This window comes from Tachypleus tridentatus, chromosome 1 (genome assembly GCF_004210375.1).
Source record: "Tachypleus tridentatus isolate NWPU-2018 chromosome 1, ASM421037v1, whole genome shotgun sequence".
In the NCBI taxonomy this organism is placed as follows: Eukaryota; Metazoa; Arthropoda; class Merostomata; order Xiphosura; family Limulidae; genus Tachypleus; species Tachypleus tridentatus.
Genome location: NC_134825.1, coordinates 45712902 through 45724641, shown reverse-complemented (window position 1 = coordinate 45724641; position 11740 = coordinate 45712902). Strand labels below are relative to the sequence as shown.

The 11740-nt window shown below is 33.8% G+C and overlaps 1 protein-coding gene across 1 annotated transcript; it reads left to right on the top strand.

The window, feature by feature from the left end:
* The first annotated feature begins 234 nt into the window (after positions 1-234).
* Positions 235-9167, top strand: LOC143247411 (uncharacterized). Its single transcript, XM_076495468.1, has 3 exons — positions 235-352; positions 5732-5812; positions 7070-9167. The coding sequence occupies exons 1-3, from the start codon at positions 341-343 to the stop codon at positions 7811-7813; spliced, it is 837 nt and encodes a 278-aa protein (XP_076351583.1). The 5' UTR covers positions 235-340; the 3' UTR covers positions 7814-9167.
* The last annotated feature ends 2573 nt before the right edge of the window (positions 9168-11740 follow it).

Genomic DNA, 11740 nt, shown 5'->3' with positions numbered 1-11740 from the left:
TTTCCGACGTGTGTATTAGGTGTCTGTCTTTCTGTTTAATTAATAGTTAATACACACATATAATGCAAAGAAACCTGACGCTTTATACTTTAAGTGCACATAACGAAAGTGTGATGTCCTAGTAAACTTCAGGATTTTCGTAACCACTTATCCAGCCACCTACCGGTTGACTACGTAACTTTTAAGGGAAATTACGGGTTCGTCACTGTGATGTTCGCATTTGTTCTTCAGTTTCCTACGAAGCTATTGGTGGATGTCTCTGAATTATATTATATTCAGTCTAAATTTTACTTTTATTATTTTCATCAGTGACTCCAAACGATAAAAAGGAGGCCAAGTTATGATATTGAGGGTGAGTAGCTTGTGTTACTTATATCACAAATGATACAGGAGCAACATGAGAGGGAAAAAATCAATTTTAAACTTGAAAAGCTGTTCTAGTAAGTGTATATAACTTGTTATTTTACTTACACGAATATTTCGCTATATTTTACTTTAACGTGGAATAACTGACAATTAAATCTTAATTAACGATATTTAGTAATTGTGTTCTTTACAAAAATGTTTTTTCTTTTTTCTAGTTCTGTTTTATATTATCTACAGGTGGCTCAGCGAAAAGTTTGAAGGTTTATAACGTTAATATTCAAAAATTAATTCCTTTGTTGGACTCAGCACAGATATCCCATAGTGCAGCATTATCTAACAACACCTATTCGTAGATAAAATAGCCCAAGATGTGAGGTTGAGTGATTTTAACTAACTGCTTCCCTGAAGTTCGAAAGCTTGTTTGTCAAATCTGTGTGTGAGTTTTAATCCAAGTACAATGTGTTGAACGAGTGTGACTCAGTAATTTGCACAATGAGCATGCGAAGTTGTATGCTCATTGTTCATGTCTACTTACGACAAAATAAAAAATATATAAAAAATCGTGTCATAAGTTTCACAGACAAATCCTACTATTCGTTGAAACACGAGTAGGCAAAAAGCTGACGGTCGTGGCTGTTGATTATTTGTATAGTCCGTGGTTCACAAGCTGTAAGTTATGCCCCCCAAGGAGAGATAGCGAGTTGGTAGGGAGACTCGCTACTATGACTGGAGGAGTATCCACATTATAGCTGAAAATATAAATTTAGAAATCAAAACGTTTTAAAAACTACTGTACAACTATTAATACTATTATTTAATATAGTAATAGCAGTTAACATGGAAATATAACACGGGTGGGGGGTAACAAAGTGCTTGTTTACAAAGACTTCAGAAAAAGAATTTTTGCACTACTGGTCTAGTTTATCGATTCAAAATTAGGGACAACTAGCACACTAGGTAGGCCCAGCATGGCCAGGTGGTTAGAGTGCTCGCTTCGCAGTCTGAGGGGGCGCGGGTTAGAATCTTCGTCACACCAAACATCTTTGCCCTTACAGCTGTGTGGGCATTAAAATGAGATGGTCAATTCCACTATTCGTTATCGGCAGGTGGTGATGACTACCTGCGTTCCCTTTAGTCTTACAGTGATAAATTAGCGACAGCTAGCACAGATAATCCACATGTAGCTTTGGGCGAATTTCAAAACAAACAATCATATTTGGAGGAATAGATAGATGAAGTCCAATTTTCATCTGTTATAAACTTTACTAACAAATTAACTGGATAGAAAAAAATAACTAGAAGAATACTTAAGATACAGTGTTTTTATTATTTTAGCTTAAGAGCTCTTTAAATTTGTCACGTACTTGCGCTCTAAAAATGCATTGATTGTTTCATCAACTTACAAAACTACAGAGTATGGAAACTAGCAGATCAGGTATTTTTACTTAGTACTTCATATCACTATTAAATAAAATGCCACTGTACCAACTAATACTTATACATAAATATATAGTTATTATATCTGTTTTCACGGTCAATGTTACGGTCAATCCCACTATTCGTTGGTAAAAGAGTAGCCCAAAAGTTGGCGGTGGGTGGTGATGACTAGCTGCCTTTCCTTTAGTCTTACACTGCTAAATTAGGGACGGTTAGCGCAGATAGCCTTCGAGTAGCTTTGCGCGAAATTCAAAAACAAACAAACATTCGTTGATTAGGATTTTAAATAGTCTAATGATTAGCAGATTCAAGCACTTTAATAATTAACCAATAACCAAAAGATGCAACCTTTTTTATTTTTAACTCTTTATCGGATAACTTTCACACTCCAATTCCACAACAAGAATCAAGCCTAATATTGATATAATTCAGCAAATACCCTCATGAATGTCAAGATGGTAGTTTGATTTTGCAAACCACAATAGGTTGTTTGTTTTGTTTGTTGTTTCTTCAAGTTTTCAGGAGGAAACTCATAGTGGTTGATGAAGCATGCTTTTCTTTTATAGCTATCTGCTGTGTCCACCGAGGGAAAATCGAACCCCATAATCTTAGTGTTGTAAAACGATTGTTAGCGGGGAACAGTTGATAAAGCGTAACGTAAAGATTGACATTAAGAAGATATAAACATGACATTGACTTGAAGTGTGGTAGTAACTATTAAGTGCTAGGCATAGCTGTGATATGTCACAGTGAGCAACGTGAACAGCAAAACTTTGTTTACAGTTACAAATGTTTTTTACTGTACACACACGTGTCAAATGTTCATTGTTGTTCCCGTCGTTCTACTGTTCATTAATAAACTTCGATTCCTGTTGAATGAATCTGTTACTAATGTCAGGTGAGATATGGATTTTTTAAAACTTTTAATATTTCGATATTGTTGTTAGCAGCTTATTCCATCATAATCCAAATCTAATTACTAACTAGTTACGAGTTCCACTTTAAATACTAATCACTAGTTAGTTTATATACTGCTAATTGACTGTTGTCCTCGAGAGGATCACGAGACACTGCATGTTGTGGTATTGTGGTAGAAAGCTGGATTTGATCCATGGTTTCAAGTCAGAAAGACAGGTAAACTATCTTCTTGTCAACTAGTTAATGCTCAGTTTTGAATAATAGCAATTATTTACAAAGAACTTGGCATGAAAGCGCCAAGCGTTTCATTTGTTTATTTGTAATGAAGCACAAACTATACAGTAGGTTATATGTGCTCTGCCCACAACGTGTATCGAAACCCGTTTTCTAGCGTTGTAAGTCCGCAGACAAACTGCTGTGTCAATGGGGTCGCTAAGCGTTTCAGTCCAATTAAAACAATAAATACAAGTAATCAAAAGAAACCGTTCATGGATGTTAGTATAATCGTGTAATTAGTACGTTAACTTTAAAGCCAAAATCTAGGTCTTTCTGGTTGGTTATCTTATTCCATGGATAACCAGGAAGTGTTAGAGATAAGCAGTTCGGCCTAGAAAAACATGAAACAAATCTGTCACCAAGCGATATAGAGATAGTTGATGTCAGTTTTAAATCAACTAGTGTTTGATTCATCTCTTACAGAACTAGATCAAGAAGTGGGAAAAACATACATCCTGAAAAAAATATATGTTAACTAGAAAAACGTATGTTTTTATTTTAAATAACATTTTGGCAGAGATGCTTTCCTTGAGGATAAGTTTGATTATTTAATTTTGCCCAAAATTGTTCGACGGATGTGTGTGCTAGTCGTCCCTGGTTTTAAACTGATAGAGTATAGTAAAGTAGCTAGTTAACACCACTATTCGTCAACTCTCGGGATTATTGGGATTAACTGTCACATTCTTCTCTCGTGAATGAAAAGGCGAGCATATTCGATGATGGGTTTCTACGAACTTACAACGCTAAAATCCGGAGCTTGGTTCCCTGCGACGGACAAAGAGCCATTAGTCGGCCTTCACTGTGTAGCTTTGCCCTAAAATCAAAGTCGACTAAAAATAGAGCAAACAGTGATCTAGTCAAGCAGCAAGTTATAAAGGACAAGGGAAGACAATATTAATGAAGTATGTCAGTGATTGGATAAGCAATTAAAATGATATAAATAGTTGAAGTAAGATAGAATTACAAAAATATTTCGTATATATACATTTCTAATTGAAAGTTAGTGAAAACTAATATATCATAGTTGGAAAGAACAAAAATATCAAACTGAAATCTGGTAAGAAAGAAATTTCCCTAAATAACTTTTCAAATCTGCGACCCATGTAGCTCGTAACAGTAGTAGCAGAAGTTATTGTTTTTATTTTTTATTTATGCAATACATTACTCTAAAAAAAACAGCCTCTTTTTCCAAGTGTAGAACTGTTGCAATATATTAGGGGAAAATGTATCATCGGTGTCAAAAATTGCAAAAACTATATACTATGTAAATTATGAATTTCAAATAAATTGTGTGTGTTTGCTGTGTTTTCTTAGAGCAAAGCCACATCGGGCTATCTTCTGTGTCCATCGAGGGGAATCGAACCTCTGATTTTACCGTTGTAAATCACTAGATTTACTGCTGTCCCAGCGGGGAACAAATACACTGTCATCTTCAAGGATGCGTTATACAATAAAAAATAACAATAAGTGGAATATATAATAAGAAGTATTTTGATGCAAAACGTTTGTACATTCAGACCATAAATATATGTTCCGACCACGGATGTAGTGGGTCGAAGATGAGAATACCTCTTGTACGTAATGGCACTGAAAACAAAGGAACTTGCATCAATTTCTGGAAGAAGAAAGTTTGGTTTGGTTTGTTTAGAATTTCGCGTTAAACTATTTGAAGGTTATCTGCGCTAGCCATATCCAATTTAGCAGTATAAGACTAAAGTGAAGGTAGTTAGTCATCACCACCTACCGCCAACTCTTGGGCTACTCTTTTACCAACGAATAGTCGGATTGGCCGTCACATTATAACGTCTTCACGGCTGAAAGGGTGAGCATGTTTGGTGTGACGGGGAACAGGAAAGAGGCCTGCCACAAACTGTACCATAGTCGTAGTAATCAAAGTGTAACAGGTGGGAATCCACAAACGCAAAATGCCAGTGGTAAAAGGCATTCACATAATCGAGAAAAGTATCCGTCTTGAAAAGTGACCAAAATTAAGTGAACACAAGTTGCTTCTACGACATATCCCTTCAAACGTTGCATACCCAAAGTAGCTGAAGAATGAAAGGTATTCATGCTATTATATACTAAGACATACCACCAAATCGCTTATGGATTTCTATGAGATTGGATTGTTGAAACACACCCTGGCAAACCGTCATTCTCGTACACTAGACAGCTTATTAAGGCAATCAGGGTGGAGGGGTATTAATGGGACATGATATAGTTACACCGGAACTTTTTATGATGGAAACTACGCTGTAGACACTTTGTCAAGATATATAGTCGTTGGACAAAGCATAACTGAACTTGACGACATGGACTGTAACTATGTGGTAAGGCTTTAATTTCAATGTCCCCCCTCGTGTGGCACAGCGGTATTTCTGTGGACTTATACTGCTAGAAACGGGATTTCGATACCCGTCGTGGACAGAACACAGATAACCCTTTGTGTAACTTTATGTTTAAATATTAAACAAACAAACTGATATTTTGTTATTATATTTTGTTTATTGCACTCTTCGACTCACTCAGTAGATATTCTGTATTATTTTGAGGGTTTGCGAGAAGAGGAAAGCTGTGGGAATAAAACTGCATCAGAGCATATTTAATACATCGATAAGTGGGGTAACCTCATACGAGGTATTCGCCCTAAGTCTAAACGTTACCTTATTATTTATATAAGCTGTTTTTACTTGTTGATGACTCAGTCACGTGCTCATTATTATTTTGTTTACAGTGTTGGGTGGTGTTGGCCCTGGTTGGCGTAGCCTGTGGTGTTTCTCGTGGATCTAACAACACCCAGTTCATCGAAAACAAGGTAGGTATCTATAGCATAACGTTATGGTCTTGTCCAGCAATTTTAAATCTTGTGGATAGGTCTAAAGAAACATAACAAATATAATGGTCGAGTTGAAAGCATTCAACATGTTGAATTTATTTCAGAGTGTCAATTGCACGAAACACGTGTTTCAAACAAAAAAGTTTATTTCACATTCTATGCCAACTTATGTTTTTTTTTGGTTGTTATGTTTGTGCTTTTAAATTAAATTGACCTGAATAATTACTGAAGTAATAGAATGATAGCTTGATTTAAGTTTTTCGGTTAATTACACACGTTTTATTTTATGATTTACTAAACTAATTGATATTTTTGCAATATGTGCATTTTGTTAGAACAAACACTGATTAGACACTCGTGTAATTTAAGACGATTTACTTTACTATAAGAAAATATCACAAAAGATTATTCATATTGCTTTTATTTTTCAGTCTACTGAAGAATAGAAATTATAATCGAAAGAAGATACTTAACTAATCTTAGGTTTTCTTTTTTGAAAAAATATAATATTTAAAAATACAAAAATGTTAGTGTTACATAAATTTAATCTTTGTGAGAATTTTAAGACAGCCCCTATACATACTGGTTGAGTTGAAAGCATTTCAAGGTATTAAACTTAAATCATAATATGAATTGAACGAAATACATATCTCAAACACATAAACTTATTTCATTGGTAAATTATTATATTTATAATACCTGTTAGATTATTATTATATGTATAATAGCTGTTATTCTTTTATTATATCTATAATACCTGTTTTATGATTATTATATATATAATAATTGTTAGTTTATTATTATATGTGTAATATCTGTTAGTTTATTATTATACTTATAATACCAGTTAGCTTGTTTTTATGTTTGTAATATTGCTGGTTTGCTATTATATCTATAATACCTCTTAGTTTATTATTATAGCTATCACGCCAATTAGCTGGTTATTATGTATGTAATACTGCTTGTTCATAATTATCTCTATAATACCTCTTAGTATATTAATATATCTATAATACCCGCCCTCAAGTCTTTGGAATTACAACGCTCGAAACCGGGTTTGATACTCGTGGTAAACAAAGCACAGACAACCCAGTGTGTAGCGTTGTGCTTAATTTCGAACAAACCAAATCGAAACTTATTTGTTTACTACCAGTGTTTTCTTATATATGTGTGTGTGTGTGTGTGTCTTTTCTTAAAGGAAAGTGGTCATTTTATCACAACTGTTTCGTTGAACAGGAACGACATCAGCCATATGAGTTCGGTTACCGAATTAATGATGGTAATGGTAACAGTCAGGAAAGACAAGAGACTGGGAAGGAGGACGGCTCTAAAATTGGAGCTTACGGCTACAGAGATGCTTTGGGAATTTACCGCCAGGTGGAGTATTTGGCCGACAGAGGGGGATTCCGTGCTAATATAAAAACCAATGAACCCGGCACAGCCCATCAAGATCCTGCTAATGTTATAATCACAGGAGAAGATCCCTCAGGTATTTTTAAAGACAGGTTTGATCCGGTTTCAACTAGCATTTATCCGGCAAAAGAGTTTCTTCTCCAATCTGAAAACACAATATTTAAATACCCTAAAGAGCTGCTCCCATTCCAACCTAAACCAATACGTACAAAGTTACCCAACTCAGAACCAAATGCTGTTCTTTTCCCCAAAGCTCAAATCTCTACTCTGTCTAAGGCTAAACCGACATCTTCGCCACTGCTGATAACTAAATCCGTTAAGATTGTGCGTGGTCCTATTGTAGTTCCTGAACGTGCGCGAGCACACATATTCACAGTTAAACAGGAACCTGTTTTCTTGCCTCAACCACAATACGGCGCAAGGCTTGATAATATTCAACAGGAAGAACCGCAAAGGCCTAAGGGAATTCAGCACCCTCATCCTACTAAAGTTACTGATCATAGAATAAAGTCAGAAAAAGTTCAGGACCAAGCTAATGATGAGATTCCGGTTTATAAAGATAAATAAACGTGTTTTTTTCTCGAAAATAGATATCTCCTACTTTAGATTAAAATTACATGCCTGGAAAATTCTTGTTTTAAATGTTCCTGGACATATAATACATGTTTAATATAATACATGTTGAAAATATTCTGGAAAATATACAAAATGGAAAAGGAAATACCCTCTATGAACATAAATTTTAATATCTCGTGAATACGCCTATTTTTTTTTTATTTTATTTTACTAATATCATATACCTCTTTAAACCTTTGTTCCATGCTATTTATATTTACAAATCAAAACGTCAAAGTCTGTACTGAAATGGTACATGGGTTGGTAGAGAAAACTGGAGTTTCATAATATTTAGTTAAAATGTTAATACGTATTTTGTTTATCTCATACACACTTTAATATTACATAATTATTTTTAACTTAACAGTTTCTCCGATTTAGAAAAAGAAAGTTCTTTATTTATAAATCTTTATGTTGTATTTATTTTTTTGATAAAAGGATATGTGAACGAGGTTTCTTCCATTTTAACGTATGTTATATAGTTGTTCAAGTTTAGTAAAACAGTTGTAGAAATCGAAATATTTGAATTAAACTCTGGTCTTTATTAAGTTACAGAAAAAAAAATCCGCTTATTTTTCCAATAAAAGAATTTACATAATCGAAAATAATAATCAATATATTTATCCCGGATATTTTTCATGTTTTATTAAGCTTATAATTTAAATGTATTTGTTTTCTCTAAGTTAAAATGTTTGAGTTACTAAAAAGTTCTCAGCCTTCGTATTCTCTACAGTGCTGTCAGTAAATTTTGGTTTCTCTACAATATTAATAGTTTTGACAGGAAAACTATGATTGCAGGGGTTATTGGAATGTGCAGTTATTATACATTGAGTGAAAAAATTAAATATTAAAATATTTCCATTTTGTCAATGAATATACAAATCCATGAGTAATCATGTTTAAAATATATCCTAATTTTATAACCAGGACTGTTTTAGCTCAAATGATTAAAATTTAACTGATTCCATTTATCTTCTCCAAACATTTCATACGAAGTTATATTTATCATGAAAAAGACGTTGGCAAAGAGTACAACTGTTCCAGAAACGGAACAGTATAAGTTCCGGTGTCGTAAATCAAGTGAAACATATTTAAACTACCCGCTCACGAATATTATGTTACTTTCTCATATATTTCGCAATAAAAGGTGAAATGGGAAGATAATTAACTGTTAAGATCTAGAGAATTTTCAAAATAAATGTTTCTTTGTTGTTGTTTTTTAAACGTTAAAATGATTTTGGTATTATGTTGCGCCAATGCCTTTTTGTTGACCCCTTAACATAGTTTCTAATTTACAAACAAAAATTACATATATCTTCAAATTCTCTATGCATATTGTATCTTATCTAATTTAAGTAGGAGAAATAAAGAATGAAGAAATTAGAAAACTATTTTACAAATGTGACAGCTTATTTTTTGAGATAAAATATATTGTACTTGTTTTGCAAAATATAGAGCTAGATATAAAATGGAGTAGTATAGTACAAGAAGAAATGAAAACGTTAGGTCAATATTTTCTTGGTTCAACATAAACTATATAAAAAATCTAAAACACTGTTTTACTCTCACATGCAAACTGTATACTCGTTCAACAGGATATCACACGTTCTTATATACATACATAAGCTGTAAAACTGCCATACTTACAGAAATGAGGTATATTACGGGATAAAATATTTGGAACATACTTGTAACTATAAAGTAAAGGTGTACATAAGTTTACAATTCCCACAATACTAATTATCTTTAGACAAACCAAGACCAAATTTTCGGTTAAAATATTTAATCTTTTCCCAAATGCAAACTCTTTGAGTTAAAATAAATTATATAATTAGTCAAAGGTTTGGAATTGTTGTTTTTAACGCAGTCCTTTCTTATGATTTTACTAATCAACTTCATTAAAATGTAATTATTTTCACTAATATATATATATGTATATTACAACTATATAGTTACATTAACATTTTACCTACAAACAAAAAAACAAAATTATATCATACATAGACACATGTATATGCAACAGATTAAATACTTGACATTCTGACTGACTTTTCGATTGCTTAATTTGTTTATAGTTAAGAACAAAGCTACACAATGAGCTATTTGCCCAATACACAGGTATAAAACCCTATTTTTAGCAATATACATTCACAGACTTGCCTGGTCCACGGAGAGGCTCGTTTATTTGGAGTAAAATTTTCGAAACAATGCCCTGTATTCTTAAACTTACTTGTAATAGAGTAAGTTCTAAAGGAAAGTTCATAAAATCTCGGAAAACGTGGATATTTTCTGATAATTTCTGTGTTTATTGAATTTTACCACGACTTACGTATTGATCACTTCCACAACGATATTTTAAGTAAAGAATTCATGTTCGATGCACACTGTATTATTCTGCAAAATATTTGTTCAATCATTTTGATGTTTTTCTCTGCACTTTCATACAGATAGCTAGATGAGTTTTATTTTGTTCGTTCTTGTAGCACCTTTCACTTTGATTGTAAATTTTGAAAAACAAAGTTTAATCACAGCTGATCAAAATTCTGTATAGGTTTTGAATGAAAAAGCTTCATTACTTTTATATATGTAAAAACGGCTCGTTTTGGTTGAGAAAAGTATTTTACATAGAGAAGCGAACAACGTTTCGACCTTTACGTAAAAACATTTCTCAACCCAAAAGAGTCGTTTTACACATATATTTTTCTCTACAAGTGGGTTTTTCGAAATCACTGATTACTACTTCATTACTTTTACAAATATATAAATCACAAAAGTTTTATAATACTATAACCAGATGTTTAGTTGAAGTAATAATTTCAGAGTAACCTGCAAAAAGGTCAGGATATCGCCCGAAGCTTAATGCCCTATATTTCCACTCCATAACTTTGTAATAATAAAAAACCAGAACAATAACAAGTGAAATAAAGAAAACCATGTCCTTTAACTGTAGCCCTTTTTCAATGCTGGTGGAAACCTGTAGTACCCTTGTTTGCTTCTTTTATCAACAATTTCGCTTAAAGCTGCACAAGGACTATTCGCATGCCACTTTCTCTAATGTTGAATTGACAGCCTAAAGCAGGGTTCGACAACTTACGGCTCTCAAAATGCGTGTGGCTCTTTCAGATTTCTGAAGAAGAGTTGAGAATCTTTCAGGCACAACGGGCGTTAAAATTTTAATTTCAACATTAGCCGAGAGAATCGAACCCCTGATTTTTGTCCTAAAACTTACTGTTGTATGCAACGTTGGACTTTTTTTAGGTAGGTCGTTAGGGCATATTGCCGCTCCAAACACAGAAATATGCTTCTCTTTTTTAACACATTGCCGATCTCTGGCCTGGAGGAAAGCTGATTAGTCAACAGAATCATCTACCAACTCTTGGGCGCTACTTGTCTGATCAAATAGAGCAGGGGTCACCAAACTACGGCCCTCGAGGTCATTTTGTCCAGCCCGCCAGCAGCTAGCCGCTTGGAAATAAAAAGTGGCATTTCATCAATGTCCGACTGTCATAACAAAATAAATCACACCGATGGTCGCTTTAAGCTGGCAAACACAAGACGTTATGATAAAAAGAAACAAGGCTGTCACGCGCATTTTTAACCAATAGGAAAATTCTTGTTTCGTCCTTACTGCCCGTTTATTCATATCGAGGCACGTAGCTATGAAAGCATTAAGATTTCAAAAACAAGTACAGACTTAACCCTCGTCCTATCGATTCGTCTTGTAAATTCAGCGGCCTAGGGTTATCGCTTCAGCAAGCCCATTTCTCGTAGTCGGGTTATGCGCTTTTCGTAACTCGTTCTCAGGTAAGTGTCGCGGCAAACGTACGTTTCAATATATTTTGTTTGTGCGTTTTTTGACTAGTACAATACTTTTCTCAC